Below are 20,049 nucleotides of genomic sequence, written 5' to 3'. Positions count from 1 at the left end.
GAAGATTTATTTGAGGACCAGCGCATGGTGAGCATAGCAGACAAGCAGAGGTAGTTGCTATATCAGAATAAGGTCATTGTGACTGTTGTGATGCTGAATAAGCCTTGAAGGCATGGCTGAATCTCTGGTTTACAGTCCATTGTTGTAGTTAAGATTTCCTGTGTCAGGTAGCCCAGGCACAGCTTGGCTCAGCTTGGCCACTCAGGTGTTCACAGTAGCAGCTGAGTTTCCTCCAAGGTGGCTTCTCAGTTCCTGTAGGAACAGCTGCATATTTGGTTTTAAACCCAGTTTCTGTAGACAACAGTATCTTCTTAAAGTTTTTCTAAAGTCCTAGGTGGTAGTTATATATTTCTTTTATGTCATTTTCCTTGTTACCCACTGGCTAGAGAGGTCCCAGATGTCCCTTTAGCAGCAGTGACGCTTCCCTGCAAGAGAAGATGCTGACAGCATTCAGCAAGAGCTCCTGGAGCAGGAGCATTTTGAAGTTGGCATTGATGGGATCTAAGCTGGAGCAATAGTGACTGCTGTGAATATTCTTCCCCTATCATTAGCCTGAGTTATCCTCTGTGAGCCTACTGCTGTCTGTCTGCTGCCTGGTGCTGAACTCTCTGCTCTCCCTCCTGTGCCAGAAAGTGAGGATTACTCAGCACCTGGCAGGAATGGCTGTGTAACACTAAGGATAGTGATTAGATAATTTAGTTAGAACAATGTATTTATTTGCCAGTAATTTGTTTCTTGTTGTGCAGTTTTCCATTATCCAGATATTACATATGGCTAACCAGACAGAACCCCTCTGCTCTCTGAGTAATTCCTCCTATTTTTTTCACAAGCATATAGATATTTCATTTAAACCTTTGCAGCCTCCCTTTGTGTCATCTGCTTATTTATCACTGTCTTTAAGATCTGTTTTCCACTTGGCAATGTTCATATTTTTGGTCCCCTGGTTACTGCTATTTTAAATTATTATCCAGTAAGATTTATCACTGTGAGATTTGTACAAATAGCCTGTCTCCCCCATTTAATGGCTTATCTCTAAGATACAATTGTTATTTACTAATGAAACTGTAAGGATAATTTTTATATACATTTTTCCAGGTATGTCATGAAAATTTAGGTCGGCCATGGAACTACATCAGGCTGTCTGACAGGCTCCAAATCTCCTGTACCACGGGCACAGAGCAGATGGGTGGGGAACCCACTCTGGTTTTACAATGACCTAAGCTCTTCTTAGACATGGGAACCCCATCACTGACAGAGAATAATGCAGTGCCACCTAAAATTCTTGGGGCTTTTATTGATTTGTTATCTCATTTAAATTCATTAGGATAAAATTTAGTTTCACTTAACTTCTGTTTAGCAGGGATTGCATGGAAAAGGCTGTAAATACATTTTTTAAATTGCAATAACATTATTAATTTTTAGGTTAATTTTTCTGCTCCTTCTAAATGATATTTAGCCACTATTGAAATAGGATTTTAAAATCTTTAGATACCCTTAATATGATGTTCTTTCTTTTTTTTAAGAAAAAAGGGCTAGGCCATGACATATGTAGATTTATCCAGGTAGTGCTGTATGTTGTGGGTTGGGATTTTGGGTCCTGTGTTTTAAAGATTAGCAAAACCCATATCCTACTTGCCTTTGAGAGCTGTTAGTAATATCTTTTTATCTCTCTCATATTGGTTTGATTTGCACTCAGTTATTAAAAACATATTCATTATCATAGTATTTCACTAACTAAATTCAAATAAACTCTGTTCTAGTGATAGGGATCCTTCTCTCAGCCAAAACAAGAAAACCAGTGGCTGTAGAATCAGGTTCATTTCCTCCTTGTGAGGTAGAAACATTCAGGGATGGGTGACAAGTTGACCTCTTGATTTGTTTCATACTTCCCATGTCTGCATTCAAAGAAGATGGGTCTCAGACCTCAAATAGAATTTTTTATATTTATTTTGAATGGAGGTGAAGGAAAGCACTTTGAAGGAGAGGGTGGGTGTTTGTTTTTCAATTTGCTGACATCCATGAGTGAGCTAAGGAAGGGTACCTCGGTGTGATGGGATATTCTGATCAAATTCTTCCCTCTGTAACACTGTTGCACAAAAATGATGGCACTGGATTAGCAGGGTAATTATTTTGATTTTTTGATGATTTTTCCCAAGTTAAATCCCAATTTTTCCCTGTAAGTGTGGTTTATGTGTCAAATTAATGAATAAATTTTTGTGGTGTTTCAGCGTGAGAAGCTGATACATGAGTTGGAGGAAGAAAGACATTTGAGACTTGAGAGTGAAAAAAGATTACGGGAGGTGACCCTGGAGTCGGAGAGGAGCAGAGCTCAGATGCGGGGGCTGCAGGAACAATTTTCCAGGTAAGCAGCACGAGTAAACTGCTTTCAAAAATGGGGAAAGCATACTTAGGTGCAGAAACATTGTCCAGACCTGTGGATAACATGAATAGATCTAATCTAAGGCAAAACCTCTCCCTCTGAGATTCCATAAACACCACAGGCGCTTGGCTAAATGACTGTTGGAATATTTAAAAGGTTATGCCATCATTTTATGGGATGGTGAAAATCTTCATTTCTAGGGATTTTGCATTTTCCAGAATTCCCAATAATTTTCTAAGTTCTTCACTTCTCAAGAAGTGCATGCCACTGATAAGTCAGTATGTGGCTTTATAAACAAGAATGGGTTTGATCAATCTGAATAAAGAGAAGAAGAAAAAGTGAAGCTTTTTGGCAGCTTTGGGCAAGCTCATCCTGCTTGGATCTGCTTCAAATCTCTTCCTGCATTGCCTGGGCCAGAGCTTTGGGCTAGAACAGAGCTCCATTTACAAGAGAACCAGCTTAGAACAAGGATTAACACAAACCATTTATATGATAATAGTAAGGATTTATTTATTGTTTCCATGATGCATGATGAGATCTTGTACAGCAAACAGATTTTTTTTTCATTGTTTTTGTCATGTGAACAGAAACAAAACAATCCAAAAAAATCAAAAGAGACAATGGAATTTCGTGTATATTTTCCCTCAAGGCTGAATATTAACTCCTTCCCTTAGACCACTGAATTGTTAAAAGCTCAAGTTCAGTTTAATAAGGTGAAAGAAACCTAGAGGGTTATTTTCTTCATTGGCTATGTTTCTTGGGGTTTTTAGGGTTTTCTGCTTTGGGCATTTTTTGTGGCTTTTTTTCTTATTTCCTCAGTGTTTGCAGTGCTGCTCCTCTGATTTGAATCTGGGTTTCTAGGCAACACTGTAAAAACCATTGATAGCAATAATAAAATTTGTTCTTCTCTGTTATTTTGTGTTTGGAAAAATTTGCATTAATTCTCTGCAGAATTCAAAGAAACTATGTAAAAAACCATAAAGTGGTCAGTTAATTCTGAAATTCTCTATTAAAAATGCTAAGGGTATTTCTTTTTTAGTTTTCTGTTGTTCCTCTTCATTGATCCTTGTTTTAATTTTACTTATTTTGATGAGACTTCTGGAATAATATACACAAAATAAATCCACCCCATGTGTATTCCTGGTTAGGATATTTTGCTCTATTGTATATTAATCTTTGTTTAAGGAAGAATTTCCTGAGGTCCTGATTTTAGAACAGTGCTATTGCTGCAATAGCTAGAAACCTGTGAAATTAACTTTGAAGTGATGGAGCCATGGTTAAGAAAAGAAGGGGTGAGGGGGAGCCTCTCCAGTCTCCAGAGCGACGCTCCCAGTACCTTCATAAAAGTTTAACTGATGCATATTCAGACCTTTTCAGGAGAGCTCTTCATTATTCCTGTGCAACTGCAGTAGTCTGATTCATTTCTACCATGTTTCTGAAAAGAAAAACTATTTTATTAGTCAGGATCCCTGAAGTCCACTATCTTCAAATTAATCCATTCTTTTTCTTGCACTGCTATTTGCAGTCGAGCGCGCTCGGGTCTATCGAGAAGCAGAGGGACGCAAGTTCTTTGGATTAAAGTTGTTTGTCTCTTTATGTCTGTCCCTGTGATTTAGATAAAGGTGAAGGCCCTCTAAATCAGCATTATGTTCTTTCTAAGGCTGTCTGCACATTGGCTAAACTGTTTGAAGGCAAGCTTAAATATCATTTTTCATTAATGGCGACTTGGTTAGCCCTGTTATTCCAGCGAGGAAAACTCCTGCTGGCCTCATCAGGCTTTATTTTAGTGTAGGCCAAATGCTTGGAAGAGAAGAATATTTTGTTTTATTTTAAAACATTATGTTTGTTATGATGAATATTGAAGGCTATTTTTGCTGATTTTTAGCGGAATATTAAGATATTTGCTTACACAAACAGATTTTCTCCCTTAATGAGTGTATTTTTTCTTATCCTGCTTGAACAAATAATGGAACTGGAAGCTTGATAATCTCGTGCTGCCTAGAGATTCTGTATTGTTTGAAGGATTAGCAACCTTTTTTCTTAATTTGAGCACAATTAAACAGGACAAGACAAACGGTGATGGGAGGACGTGTTAAAACCAAGTAAAGAAGATGACTAAAGAATAATATTTTGGGCTCAAACATTCTGTCTTTCAGATGTAGATAGATCAATGTAAGAACATAAATTACATCATAAATCTTTTAAATATGTGTAATTCCTTAATGGAGTGGATTTACCAAGACATTTCTACATATATTTCTTTGTATTTCCAAATATTTTATTTGCATAATGGAAAGAATGAAATATAATAGTTGGTAGTAAGCTGTAAATTGACCTTTATAATCAGGAGAGCAATGTTCCCTATTCTGAAATGAAATTCTGTGAAAACTTTAATCTGTCATATAAGCATATGGGTTGGGATGCAGAACTTCAGAAGGTGAGGGATTTTCTTTTGAATGACGTTTCTGGTGTTACCAAGTAAGCAATATTTCAGCCTAGTAGTCTGAAATAAATCGAAGTTCTCTTTCTTAACACCTGCATAAATCTGCCAGAGCCTTAAAGTGACACAGTAGTTAGTTTGACAAATATGAGATACCTGCTGAAAGAGCTTTTAAACTGAATTTTCTTCTCCAGAATTGTAACATGTGTCCATGTAGTTTTAAATTTACGTTTTAATTTTATTGGAGATGAAATATGTTTGAGGTGTGGAGAAACCCTGCAGGAAAAATATTTAATACTAAAGTTGGGTTTTTACACTGCAGTTGGATGCTGTTATCTTTGCATTACCTTACTATAATCTCACCTTGAGTTGAAATATTTGGTGTTTTCTCTCTTAAACCCACTGAGGTCAGTTGCTTCGCTGCAGCTGTTAAATTCCATAAGGCTCTTTTTGGCACGATATTTTATTGTTGCATAGTTTTCAAATGCACAGAGACCTACCCCCATCACAAGAAATCAGCCCAGTTTCTTCCAAGACTGTGCCATGCAGTCTGACTTTCCCATTTTTGTTGTTGTAGTCTGTGTCTCATTTAACTCCTCGTTGTTGGTTTCAGCTGTGCTTTTCCTGCTTTCAGCATTTTCCTACTTCAGTAGGAACAGAAATGCAACTCTGCCCACAGCAGTAGGTGTGATTTATAGTATCATTCTAAAAAGCACACTAATAGACACAATATAAATTGATTGCATTTCCCTGCTGTACATCAGTAAGCAATAGAACTTGTTGTCTGTTGAATGTTTACAGTTCAGGTGACTCTAAACTGTGACTAAATGTTAAAGCAGTAAAAAAGGTAGCTTTACTTAAGTTACTTTGATCACTATTTTGGTCTGAATGAAACACGTTCAATAAACACTATTATAAAGTGTACCTGGAAGCAGTAATTGAAGAGGTCATTATCAAATCCTAATATCCCTTTTGGGTAAATTTCGAAAACTATTTCAGTTAAAGTCACGTTGTTTATTGGTATCAATGTCTGTGACTGGAAAATTGCCTCAGGCTTTTAAGAATAGATGTTATTGGAAAAGCAGGAAATGGTCTTTGTTTGATCTGCCAGGGTCCTGTGAATGGGATGAGTACAATTCTCATTAGGCTGCATATTCCCCTCACATTAATATTGACTGTAGGGTTAAGCCTGTTGCTCCTGACAAGGGAAAAAATGACTGCTATAACACTTGGCATAAAAGAGCTGTGTGGTTGTAGGTTTAGGTACATCCTTCATGTATTTTCCAATTATTGTTAATTCCCCTAGCTCCACTCTGTCTTACCAACAGGTGAGTGGGAATGATAACTGTTTTCCTTGAGGCTGTGATAAGGAGGTTTTTATGTACTGCATCAGCATGTTGATGTTGAGGCATCACATTGTAATTTCTGAGGTCTGCTCCATCTAGAAGTCACAGCTGCTTTCACCTCTGTGGCCTTACTGCCATGGCTGGCAATCCACATCCAGCTAAGGCTGTGTTTGGGAAGCACTCACCAGCTCAGCAGGCCCTGTGGTTGGTCACTGTGCCTAAGGTCAACCGTTAATAACATTTTAATCTAATTTCTGTGGAGATTAAAATGCTCTCCTGGCAGCTATTAATGGCATTCCTTTGATTCATAACAGGAGTGAGTAAAATACTATGTAGGAGTTCAGTCCTTTTCTGAGAGGAAATTGTCTGTAATTCTCCTTTGTGTATTTCTGCAGTAACCTCCTGCCACTCTCCCTGCATGGTCTGTCTGTAGGGTTATTGTGGGAGACAGAGACAGAGGCTGTACCAAAGGCTGACCTTGTCATGCTCCTATGGTTTTAGGTACCACTGGATTTTATAAGCTGATACTGTATGAAATGTCCCAAGGAGAACTGGTGAATAACAAGTAAATTCTCCATGTCTGGTGTGTCTCTTGTTCACCTGCTCCTGCCTTGCTGCTGACTACGAGATGAGCATTGTCAAATGTGTGGGAGGTTGACCTGGACTGACTGCCAGGTGCCCACACAACCACTCTCACTGTCCTTAAGAGGGCTGGGAAAGATAAGAATAGCAAAAGAGCCCTCATGGATCACCAGTTACCATCATGGGAAGGGTTGTACTTGTTAAAGAATAATTTAATTTATTGCTAATTAAATATAGTGTAGGGTAGCGAAAAACAATGACAAATCCAATAGCACTTATTCAAAACCATCCCTTCTTCCCAGGCTCAACTTCATTCCTTCAATCTTGATTCTTCCACCTCCTGCCCTGAGCAGCAGGGTGGTTGTCAGGGGTGTGGTGGACGTCTACAAGCTTCAGGACATGGTGTGAATGCTGCTTTTCTGGGGCTCTGACCTACTGCTTAGGATAGTGATCTTTTGATTAGGATTGACAGAGCTAAAGAATGAAGTTTCTTTTAGATTAACACTGTTGGGCTGAGTATATTAGTATTTTTATTTATGTGCATCTACAACACTTAGGTACATATTTAATCTATAATAGTTACTCAGAGCTGTCGAGAACCATTCAAGTAAGATCAAGGAGCTTTTGTGTGAATAGTTTTCATCTGACAGAAAATAAAGTAATGGCTTTACTAAACTCATGAAACTAAGCCCAAAGAGGAGGTTGCCCCAAGTTTGTATAGAGTTTGACCCCATTCAGTTTCTGGGCTACTTTGTACTAACTATGCTGGTTTCCTGATGTTTGGGCAGCAAAAAGTAAAATGGAAATTTTATCATTTTTGATAGAAGGCCCAATTTTACATTGTTACTCTCTAGTTCTGTGTATGAATATGATGATTTTGAAAGTACATGCACATGATAAATACCTTCAAAGAGTGTGGTGGCTCAGTTTTCTTCAACAACAAAATTCTCATTTTCACATTAGAAACCATCAGGTTAAACTAATATTTTCACAAAATTGAGAAAGAACAAAAGCAATGAGCTCAGAGTGATTGCAGAGAGGGTAAATGTGAAACACAGAGGTCATGCCAGGATCAGAAGTTATAGCAGATTATATTGCATGATGTGTATTGACTTGTGTAGCACTTTCAGAGAGCAAAGGATTGCTTTGCTCCAGGTGTTATTCAAGATGCACAGGGAGGGACCTGCAGTTCTCCATCTCCTGTGGAATCTGAGAGCACTGAGGCTACATTAAGAGCCAACCCTATTTCAGTACCCAGTGCACTGGTAAATCATGCGGTGGTGTTTCAAGACAGCCCTTAGCTGCTGAAAGCTTCTTGCATGAGGACCAGGGAAATAAGTAATTTTATCTTCCAGAGGCAAAAACATGGTGATCTGTGTGCTCAGGAAATCCTGTGTCTGGTTTGTATTTGTCTTTGTGCTCACAGGATGCATCATACTCATATTTCTGGACATTTGCATCTATTGCGTTTTACTGATTCCTCAGACATGAGATGATATTCTGCTTCCTGTTTCATTGGGATTGAAGTCTTCAAAGTCTAGTTCATTAATGTAAAAATCAGATCCATCTTTCTGAATCAGAGCATGGAAAATTCCCTACTTCAGATTGTTTGCATACCTTTGACTTTTAAAACGTTATCTACATTTCATTGTATCTGTATGACAAAGAATATTAAAAAGGAAATGGAGGAAATACTCAGACAGTGTGATGATAAAGGCCTTAAATCCTTACATGGAATAATACCATGGAGAGTCACCTTTGAAACAGTGTTGTCATTTATCTTTTTGAACCCAGTAATTCAAAGAGTTGTATGTAAATAGAAATTATGTTGAAGAAGTTGATTAGAGGAGTTACACTAGGTAAGGACAGGTGAGAAAAGGCCAGCAAAGAACAAGTGTTACCTTAGGATCTGTCGTGGATGACTCTGGTAAAATAAAAGGCTGTTTTTAAAAGCATCAGTCTGGTTTGAGCTACAGGATTGTCCAGCAGTTTTTTTTCTACACCAACCCAGTGATTCTGTCTCTCTTCCATTTCTTGTCCTGCCCTGTAGTGTTGTACAATGGCATTTTTTATTAATGATCCCTTCCTGATATGGAAATTACAGAGCAGTTTTCAAGCCTCCATTGCATGTACCTGGTGTTCTTTCCTGTGCTCCACCAAGTCACACACGAGATGTCCACACTTTGATTTCTTCATAGTATTTGCCCCAGAGGGTCAGAAAGATGCGCATGTTTAAAACCAATATAAATAAGACTAATCCTCTGATTTCATGATTAGTTTTACTTGCTACCCAAACAACATGGATTTATCCCATTTTAGTTTACTCATCCTCTCAGACTTGTGGTTTCTTTCGTTAAATGATTGAAAACCCATGTTCAATATATAATTTGCACATTACAGACTGTTCCTCTTCACTAATGGATCAGAGAGAAGCTTGATTTTATGATCACAATTTTTGTGGTTGTTTTCCTGTTCAATGCTTGAGGTGGCTTCTATTAGTAATTTTTCTGTACTATAAAACTTGTAAACTGTAAATGTAACATTAATGGGCAGTGGTGAGCATTCAGATTGATGGTGGTAGGTACAGAGCAAATTAAACAATGAGGGAATAATTTGATTAAAAAGCTGACATAAAGTCAAATGAGCTTCATCATTATACTTCTCTTTTATGAACATGATTGGAATCTTCACAGGTCCATTGGTTGACTGAGTCCATGTTTTACCTTCACAGTTTTACATCAAAATAAACCAGGGAGCCTACATTCCCATTTTAATGGCAAGCAGATAAAATCTGATCCTGAAAAATGCTCGTCCTTTTTAAGATTCTGGTGTGACTTCTGTGAATCTGATCTAGTGGGTGGCATCCCTGTCCATGGTGAGGGAATTGGAAGTAGATGATTTCTGAGGTCCTTTCCAACCTAAGCCATTCTGACCCAAACCATTCCATGACTCACCTCTCATTAAGGGCAGAAGGAAAAGAGTGTTCCAAGTACTTTTGGGGAGTTCAGTACCTTAAATAGTGAAAAGATACAGATTTGTGGGAAAGAGGAGAAGATCATGAAATACCAACTGTTTTGTCTCTGAGTAGAATAATAGAGGAATACTTTGTTTTGTCCTGGTTTAAAGGGAGGTTTTCTGGTTTTCATGTGTATATGAGGCAGGGAGGAGAAGAGGCCTTTACAAAAGTACTCTGAAGGAAGCAGAACAAGGAACTCTACAGGAAACAGGCACCAAGATGTCCCTGGATGCCACCTGTTTTACCCAAAAGTGGGCCCTATAGATTGGGACTGCTGCTCTCCTCAGCGAGCAACTTTTGTGGAATCACATCTTTACTCACAGTCTGCATTGCTGGCTTTCTAATGCTGGTGTGTGGGTAAAGAGCTGGTCCTTGAATGTGACCAATACATAATTTGCAAATACAATCAGTTTTTCATCCTGCTCTGCATAACCTTTTAAGTATCTCCACTAAGTAATGAAAATAGAATTATTTATCTGCCTGACTTGAGGTGGTAATGCATTTTTTCAACCTAGTAGCAATTCGTAGTCTGCATAGATTGGATTGTTTCACAGCAGAATTATTATGGTAATTTTAATTTTATCTTAGAACTTGTAATTATTCCACGGCATTGTTCTAATGTAACAGGCTGTGCAGCAGTTCATTTGTTTTTCAGTGCTCAAAGTTGAATAGGGCAACTTAAAAATTTAGTTTTAATCTTATTCTTTTACCAAAACATTTTGGATGTGTGTTTGCCTCTATGCACACATTTCAAATATGATTATTAAAGGTTGCAGTGAGTACAGTTAAAGCTGAAAAATCTATTATACTAAATGCAAGATTTTGTGAAGTTTTTCTTCTCAGGATATATGATAAATGTTAAGAGAACAGGATGGAATTTGTTTTCCTTGTATTAGTTTATAGATGTAGTTCTTCTAATTATGCATGCTTTACTCTGATACTGCATTTTCATAGTTACTCTGCAAGTCTTTCCTCAGGGATTCATCTCCTGAAGGCATATGGAATTTGTTTCAGCTGCATGCATGTTGCTTGTTCATTTTCCTGACATATGTCATGTAGAGGAAAAAATGGGATTTAAAAAAGAAAAGATGCTTGGTTTTAATCCATCAGTTTCAGCAAGGACAGCTGTGAGGTCTTTCTGCTGATTCTGCCCAGGTTTAGATCTAGACTTAGCAGAGGGAATGCCCCTTGGAAAGGAACAGGCATTTCCCTACTTAAAAATGAAACTCTGAGGGACAAATGGAACAGTTTTAAGTCATCTGACATGATTCAAACTATTCAAATAAATAAGGAAAACTGGTGGACCACATCCCCACCAGCTCCTGAAAGGTGCCAGGTAACTGCACTAAAAATGGAACAATAAGAGTTGGGTATGTCTGACTTCTGGCAGGAAGGGATCTCAGTAATTACTGTGGGCTTTGCCTGTAAAGGGTTAATTGCTACAATCTTGATAGTTTTTGACGTATCATTAATCATCCTGAACTTACATGACTAATATTGTTATAACTCCTAACTCCACAGGGATTCTGTCACAATTTAGTAACAATTATTGCCTTCTATTTCAGATAGCTTCTATTGTAGAGCATTGCCAAAAAATCTTAATGTGATTATCTTTGGTCATAATGTGTGCTTCAGTTTGCAGATACTGTAAGCAAATATAGATTGATTTGAATGAATGGTTCAGTTTAATGTGGTTTTAATTCTGTGTGTAGTGCCCACCCCATAATCTCAAATTTTACCAATTGGGCACTACTACCCTTCAGCCAAACTGAGTGTAAAATAGCATTAATTAAATATGTATTTCAGAAAACATCCATCTTCTAAGCATGCAGTGTAATAACTACAGACAGGTTATCCTGAAAGCATTGTCCCAAGGATGTCAGTAGAATATTGTATTGCATCAAACAATGAGCTCCTCTTGTGACAACCAGATAATTAAGGATGCAGAGAAATTACAAATCCAGTTCAGACCAAGTCACATCATAGAGATAATTTTTAGCCTTTCAGGATGTAGTTGAACACTCTTAGTTTACATTTTACCTTGGAGAAGATTATTCTTTTGCATCATTCTCTTCCATGATAACTGAATCCCAGTTCAATTGCTTTCTAGGAAGATAAAGGATTTTACTCTTCTTGGTTTTCACCACCGCTCCAGATAGGAAGGAAGAGGTGGCATGCCAGGGTGGAGCTGCATTTGTCATGAGAAAAGTGGTTAGGAGGAGATGTGAGATCATGAGGCTTAACAATGCAAGGCATTTCTGTAGTCTTGTTTTGGCACAGGAAGTTGTGCTGCATTTTAGAACTTGACATACCTTTTCTGCAAGTGTTTTTTGCTCTTTGATCTCTGTGGGATTTAGTTGTCCATTTTTCCATGCCAGTAAATAGCAGAGAGAGATGTACATCATGCCAGAACTGGAAATCCAAGCCAATTATGTGTTTTGAACTGAGCTTTCATTCTCTAGGAATACAGATTAGATTATTAAATTGTAGTACCCTTATCAGTGTTTGCAAGCCACAAGCCATTAATTGAAAGAATGTGGCATGGTTTGAGACACTGCCTCACCTGATCAGAAGGAAACATTTTTCTGTCTTTAGCTGCAGGTTTCATCCTTCATCCTAAAGCCTTTTTGTAGGCACTGAGTTCTCTGTGCTTTTATTGCTGTGCACTGTTTGTCTTCATTTGGAAGATTCCTTCCAGTTTGTATCTACTAACCATGAGAAAGACAATCCTTTACAGGTCACATATGGATTATAAGCGAGTAACAGTGCCCTTGTGTATATTGCTTTTCACTGGAAAAATCAGTAACAAAACAGAAATTTTTGACCAACACTACTACTTTATGAAAAGCAGGTAAGGCAGAGCAAGGTAATCAGTAGATTAAGAAGCCAGGGCCTTGATGATTTAATTACAGTCACAATTACAGCACATCAAAGTGAGTTTGTGTTAAAAGTGGTCTACAGTGGAGATCCCTCCCGTTGGCTTGTTGAGTGTATCTCAGATTATGAATTCTGTTAAAGTATTTCTTCATCTTCTCAAGTACTGAAAATTGCTGCTGCTGCTGCGCTTTTATTCTCAAACTGTGCAGAGACAAACCACAAAACAATCCAGCTGTCAATGTCTTCCTTAAAAGGCAAATGTCTCTCAAATTCTGTTCTTCATAGTCTCAGTCCTTCACTGAGAAAAGAGCTACTTTTGTTTAAGCCTATGCAGTATATTGGTGTGTAAAATTTACTGTGCAATGTTAAAAAATTACTGAGTTTCAAACAGGCCATTTGGATTTGTTTCTGGAATAATTGTCAACAATTTTAGTGTATACAGGGGAGAATAATGGGTCACTGGTTTCACTAGTTTTGTACTTTAGTGAGTGTCCTTATGAAAATATTTAAAATATTCTGGGTTTCATTCAGCTGAAATTTATAGCATTGCAAAGTAATGAAAGATATTTTCCTGTTTCAGACTTGCCTGCATTTCACTGTGAGCCCTGTGCTGCATATTTTGTGACATATTTAGTGTTTATTGCAGTGCTATATGTGTATTCCCAACCAGTGTGTAATAGTACAATTATAGTGGCAACTGCAATGTGAAACACAGGCATCCACTGTAGTGCTGGCAGGATGAGAAATGTCAACTGAGGTTGTCATAAAAGGTTTCTTAATCCTGCTGAAATAAAGAGTGAGATTCTTTCTGAATCATTGCCATCTGGAGTATATGAAAATTTGAAATAACCTTTTATCATTAGGTTGGCACATGCTATGGAGCAGTATTGGCATTGATGAAGTCCTAATGAAATGAAATACTGTGCAATGAGAAAAACTCAGTGCTTTATTTTTTTGTCTAGGTTCTTCAAAAACCTCCCCTCCAATTTATGAAGGTTATTGAGTAGTTAATAGTTTTGAATCTAAAAGATACAGTCTCTGTTTACAATAATCTGGCATTTTAATATAGATATTAATCTAATTATAAATAAAAAACAACATTCCTGTGGTGCATTAGATTTTATAATTTATACTATTACCAGGTATTTTAGTTCACTTTCTTTTATTTTCTTAACTTGTTCTACTTATTTGTTGCCCATAAATTTTTGTGCCTAAAATTAGGCCAAGAAGCTTCATGTCCCACCTTGTCAGGAGCACTGGTGGCACATACTCCTTCCATGATCTCACTGTGGAATATTTATGTGTCCAGATGTTGCTGTTGCACACCTGTTCTGTACTGAGCTCCTCCTATTTTGTAGCACACATGACTGCTGCTCTGTTTTTGTTCTTATGTCAGGTTCTCTTTACAAATACATACTGACTACCACCCAGCAGAGTTTCTGAATGGCCATTTTCCTAATTCTTGCATTCTGAACAGACCAATATTTGCTGAGTTTCTGCTGTTTGGCAAGGCTCATATGATTAGTCATGTTTCTAGTTAAATATACTGATGAGGTGCTGGAATCTTGGAAGATTCATCTCAAATCTTGGGCCTGTGCCTTGATTCTCATTTTGAAGGGTTAATGTTGTTCAGAGAACTACAGATGATGGTCCTCTTCACTGTTCAGATTAAACAATATAAAGTCTGAGAGTTAGTGCTGGATTTGGAAGATGAAGGATTAGGGCTGTTTAACTAATTCCTTTGAGGATATGATTTCATTCTGATGCTTAAGTTGAAGTGGGCCAGTGTTTTTTTTTATCCCATAAATATAGCAGATAAGAATATATTTTATTTTAAGCATCTCGTTTAGGCTCTGTATATTCCTATGTAATTCTAACAGAAATTTATGTCTGCAGTATTGAGATTAATTTAATGCTTAAAGAGTGCCAGCCAATTCTTGTGCTAGTTCTGCTCATTTCTGCTACACAGACACAAAACATTGCTGGTTATTCTGTAAATGATATTGGTCTCAATTTCATAAATGCATTGGGATTAAATAAAAAAAATGAGCATCATCTTTTATTTCTTAATGTTTTGTGTTCAAAAACTCTAAATGTGTCTGCTGTTGTGTGTTGTGTGTACATACCAGTAAAAGCAATGCAAGTAATACACAAGAGTACATTTTAGGTATTCTGAGAGTTTACTTGATTTACCTGCTTTGTTATTATTTTCCAAGACAAGTGCAGGTTTTACAGTTAGCTAAGAGCCAGTGGAGCTGCAGAGATAAATTAAAAAGAAAAGAACACTCCTCCCACCAAAATATTTCAGGGTGAGTCTAGATTGGGGTGGTAGCTGATGTGAAGTGTTCAGTGAGTACCACAGCACCAGACCTGGTGTCCTCCATCCCCTGCTCCCCCGAGGGATATTCCCTTGCTGCTGTGCAGGGAGCTCAGTGCAGAGCTGCTGCTCAGGATCGACACCAGCTCGTTGGTTATTTGAGCTGCAGCACTGCTCTGGATGCATATCCTGCAGAAATGACATTCAACATATGTTGGGAAGATGAGCAGTGCTTTCAAGGAGAAATAATCTCACTTTCTGAAATTTAAAATCTACATTGGAAAAATATGTTAATGTAATAAATGGTAGCAATAGCTTCATTGCCCTCCTGGTCCATGGAAATAGAGATTTGTAAAGATTGGTCATGTCTCGTGCTACAGGGGCTGATATAAGTGTAATAAACAATATAATTGAATAAACAATAAGATCTAATAATTAAGAGCATACCTAGCTTAAAATTTTCAATTTCTGCCCTGAAGAAATATTTATGTAAACATGTTTCACCCTTTATTTTTCTGTTCCTAAATCAGTTTGCTTTAAAAGAAGATTATGAAAATGATTCAAAATCTCTTGGGATTTGTTTCCTCTGTTGTCTTCTAAATGAAAATAGTGACGTTTCACAGCTAAAGAAACAGACAAACGCTGAACAATTCACTAACTACTATTTCTGTGAAATTATATGTGGAATTAAGAAACAGGATGGGAAGTATTTAAATACTGAAAGAAAATCTTGGTAAGTGAAATCTGGTCCATCTACCAGGTGAAAAAAAAAGTATGAATGAGAAGACACAAATGAACTCTAAACAGATGTCGAGTCTTTCACAGACAGATTGCATTTAATGGAAGCCATAAAAATGTTTCAAGTGGCTACTGACCCCATTATTTCTAACCTCATCCTCAGTGGCTGATCATCAGAGCTGATGTATTTCAAAGGAGTTGTACATGGACACTTATATAAAATCTGCCTTGTGGACCTCTGGAATAATCCATGCTTTGGTGTTGTGTTCCTAATGATGAGTGACAAAAGAGCACAGTCCACCTGAATCTGGTGTGACTAATCCAAACTGTGCAGTTATGGTGTGAAATGGGATCTGTGGGCAGGGGCAGTGATTTCAGCACAGGAAGTTTGTGCCTTTGCTCTGACCCAGGCAAGTTACTCCCATTGAAAAAGATCCACCTTAGCCAGAGCTCAGGGAACTGAGCAGGAAAAGTGATAACTCCTTGTTGTCTTGTCTCCCTTTCCAAAATCAAGGATGGTAATTTCAGTTAACTTGTGCTTAGTGAGGAAGGATAAACTGAAATGCTTCTTGTCAAGGATTTTTAATTATATTTTATAAAGCATATTTGAAAACAAAACAAGGCTAAACATTTATTACAGGATTTAAGGGTTATTTTGGTTCTTTTGGTTTTGAAGTGTTCAGAGCAGGGACACAAGTGCTTCCTCAGGAGTTTTACAACAAAACTAAATTCCCCAGTAGGATATGGGTAGAAACAGCTCCTCTCCTTTAAGAGAATAACCTCTTAAACAGGCCACCTGATAAATATCTATGTGTTTATTTTTTTGGGGGGTGGCAGAGCAGAAGGCTTCATTTTGCCACACTTTTTTGTAAATGGAGTGCAGGGTTGAGAGGGAAAGATCTTGATTTTGTTACAGCTTTCACTGTGGGCCTCCCTTGTGTGGGTTTGGGATTGCAGGGGGTGTCCCTGGGGCCTCACCAGCAGCTGCTCTGGGTACCTGAGAGACAAAAAACCCAATTTCTGAGATGGGGATTTCAGTCTCTGTCTTCATGTATCCTGTGGAGGCAACCAAAGAAACTACTAGTAAAGGAAAACCAAATTTGTTTGTCATGCATATATGTTAACTTTTATACATGAGACTTCTCATCTGTAGAATGAAAACACAGTGTTTTGCACAGTAATTCTTTGTTTTTTCAGTAAAGCAATGTCACACCTGTGACAAAAGTCTTGACTCAGATGAACTTCAAAAGGTGTGTAATAGGATTGAATTCCTCATCAGACATTGAATGCTTGCCTGAACAAAAAAGGGAAGTAGCAGTTGGTCAAGAGAATTAAGCAGCATTGAATTAATATTAGAAAATACTTGATCATGAAAAATGGGGTAAATGGGAGATAACAGCTTTGGATGTCAGGAAAATGTTTTTCTACCTGAATTTCCAATCTCCATGGTCTAATCATCAGGATGCTACTGATTATACAAGACCTTTTCCAAATACATTTTCTAAAAATCCTGAATTGAAAAATACCTGACACACATTTCCAAAGGTGCCTGTCCCATGTAGTGAAGTTTTCAGTCTGCACCAGTCTTCTCACTAGTCGAGAAAATGAAACCTCTGCTTACCTGGTCTAAGTCTGAAAGCTCCCAAATTGGATTAAGAACCTTTGGAAAAAAAAAAAATAAAAAATAAAAAATCAACCCACTGTATAATTGTGGGTTTCAAAATTTAGTGTGGCATAGATGATGCTATTCCAATAAACAACTTGCAGGTCCAGTACAGAATATTACTCACTGCAAGTACGTTCTGATTGAGTTCTGTTAAAGCTGATTTAAAAGGTTTATTGTATTAAATACTACAACAGAGATACCTCGCTTCCTGATAAACAGAGTAATGGCAGATCATATCTTTATAATTTCTGAACACAGTAGATTATTATAAAAGTCATTAATTTGCTCTGTTTTTGCAAAGAGAAAAAAAGGATATGAAAAAGAAGTTGAAGAAGGAGAATATTAATGAAAGGTGGGGGCAGGAATAACCCTTCTTGTCACATGCCTGGCTTTCCTGTTTGGGGTTTAAGAAAGGCTGGCTATTAGGATGTGGATTAGTGGAAGATTCATTCTTCTTCCTGATGTAGGTCAGACAGTGGCTAACATGTGGTAAGAAAAAGCCTGATTTCCCCAGCATCAAGTGGGAACAGGAGCTCTGTGGACTTTGGAACAGAGCGCCAGACAGAATGAGTGGTTCTGATGTCCCATGTGCTAATGCAACAGATTTGAAATGTATGAGTAATGAAGGCTTCATGCAGAAGAGTCTCTGCTCAGTGTGGGGCCACGTTAATGCTTTTTTAAAAATCAGCTCAGTTTCTGAGTAGCCCTTTGTGAGGAGTCATTTGTCCAAGTCAGAAAAAGGAACTGGCAATGTCCTGGAACGTGCACGAGAGGAGTGTGCCCGGCAGAGCCTATTCACTGGAGCCTGACTTTAATTTCATGCTAAGAGAGGCTGTTTGCAGGTATTGCATCTTTCTGGAGAAACTTTTCTTGTTGATTGTGTTAAGTCTGAGAGAATTTAAGATGAATGATACAGGAAAATTCATACAGCTGATTATATACTGATAGTTGGAGTTCATACTTGTGTGCAATTAATTTTAAGAGGTCTTTAGACCCCTTTTGGAGAACTTGGAATGTTGGTCAGAAGAACTGTTCCTTCTTTCAGTGTTTTATGTGAAATCTCATCATTTTTCATGTCATGGAAAGCATATAACTCTGATATGTAGCAATGTGTGATTTATGCAAGCCACAAATTTAATTTACCCATGATTTAGATACTTTTATTATAATAGTTTCATAGATTTATCATGGGCTTGTTCACTGCAGCAAAAGTGTTCTGACAGCTTTCTTAATCTCATTTACAAGTTGTGATAATGCTATTGTTAACTTAAAAACTAATATCCAAGTTTTAGCCATCTTCTGTCTTCTCCTTCCTCACCAATTTAGTTCAATTTTTAAAATTTCCATAATTTAAAAACCTGTGCTGGCAATGACTTCTGAGAACTGACTGACAGACCACATCTGTCTCATGTGCATCTCAGAATGGATCTTTGGATAACAGATAAATTTACAGCTGTCATTAACCATCTATCTTATTTATGATTTTAAGATGTTTTTGCTCTTACAGTTCTATTTACATTTTTTATATTCTTTGCTGCTCAATTACATATTGCTGTATTAAGGACTAGCATTTAGAACAAAGATGAAAGAGAGAGCATAGCTGTAAACATGGAAAACCTTGCTCATAAACCCAGTATTGGGCACCTTTTGTCTTCTTTCTATTTTAATTTCTAGTTTTCACTGTCTAACTTTCTCAGTTTAGTCATCACAGGAGCAGAATTCTTTTTGTGCAGTGAAGTGTCTGAGTTTTTAAGCTTTGATATCAAGAAAGACCCTTGGTGTATAGGATTAGACAGTGCATAAGTTATAAAATGTATGGAAGGATTGCTAGAAAATGAGAAGTTCTTGATACATTGCAGTGTTGTCTTGATAAGAAACAGAAAATCTGTTGGTTTTTAACTTTTGTGTTTTTAAAGCAGGCTAAATTTCTAGCCCCAATATACATAACTCCTAAATTGCAATACTAATTGAAACTATAATCAGGGTCAGATATGAAGTCAGCACTATAATTTTACTTATTTAGCTTCTCTAGAATCTTTTGGATAGATGCCTCATGAAAAAAAAAAAAAAAGACAAGAATAGCTGAATGTAAAAAAGCATGAATTTAAAGTGGTGGATTGTGTGTTGTCAGTTTGCTAATCAAATTTGTTATGCATTGATGTAGTAAGAGCAGTGGCTTAAACACCTTTGAAGACTCCTTGTGGGCATCTTTTATTGTAGAACATTATATCCATGAAATCAAAGTGTTCTCATTTGCAGGTGATATACCTTGCTATGCCTGCTGGAGCTCCAGTGTGCTCCCATGGCATGTAATTCCTAAGAAGTGGCTGGAAAATGTGTGCATGCTGCAATACTCACATCCATGGAGGTTAACTGAGTGCCTTTGTCATGTGTAACCATAGGCTTTCCTCTTGTCAGCTCTTCTTTCAGATTTCAAAATTACTCTGGCTGATATCATTTTAAGGAAGTTCACAGTGGAAATTTTAGTAATGGGAGTATTGATTATATGTTCAAAGCATGACACTGGGAATCGTATCTTTAATTTGTTTCTAAGGAAAGATTATATCTACCCCCTGAGGGCATTTTAGTAACTAATCTGGATGAATCAAATTCTTCCTGCTGGGTGTAATTAATTTTCAGGCCAATCTAATGTTTTGTAGACTGCTTATTTTACGTAGATCAGCTTG

At 37.4% G+C, this 20,049-nt stretch overlaps 1 protein-coding gene across 15 annotated transcripts in view; it reads left to right on the top strand.

Moving 5' to 3' along the window:
- NCKAP5 (NCK associated protein 5) overlaps window positions 1-20,049 on the top strand; it is a 453,280-nt gene that overhangs the window by 278,808 nt on the left and 154,423 nt on the right. For all 15 annotated transcript variants that reach the window (XR_015289529.1, XR_015289528.1, XM_086898613.1 and 12 more), the window contains one exon: window positions 2,229-2,362. Coding sequence is in view for 13 of the 15 variants with exons in the window: in XM_086898613.1 (XP_086754739.1) it covers window positions 2,229-2,362 (134 nt within the window). In the remaining 2 variants the exon portion in view is untranslated. The remainder of the gene's footprint in view (window positions 1-2,228; window positions 2,363-20,049) is intronic.

The sequence above is a fragment of the Cyanistes caeruleus genome, chromosome 7, assembly GCF_971803275.1.
Source record: "Cyanistes caeruleus chromosome 7, bCyaCae1.hap1.1, whole genome shotgun sequence".
Lineage (NCBI taxonomy): Eukaryota > Metazoa > Chordata > Aves > Passeriformes > Paridae > Cyanistes > Cyanistes caeruleus.
This window is presented reverse-complemented; position numbering and strand designations above follow the sequence as displayed.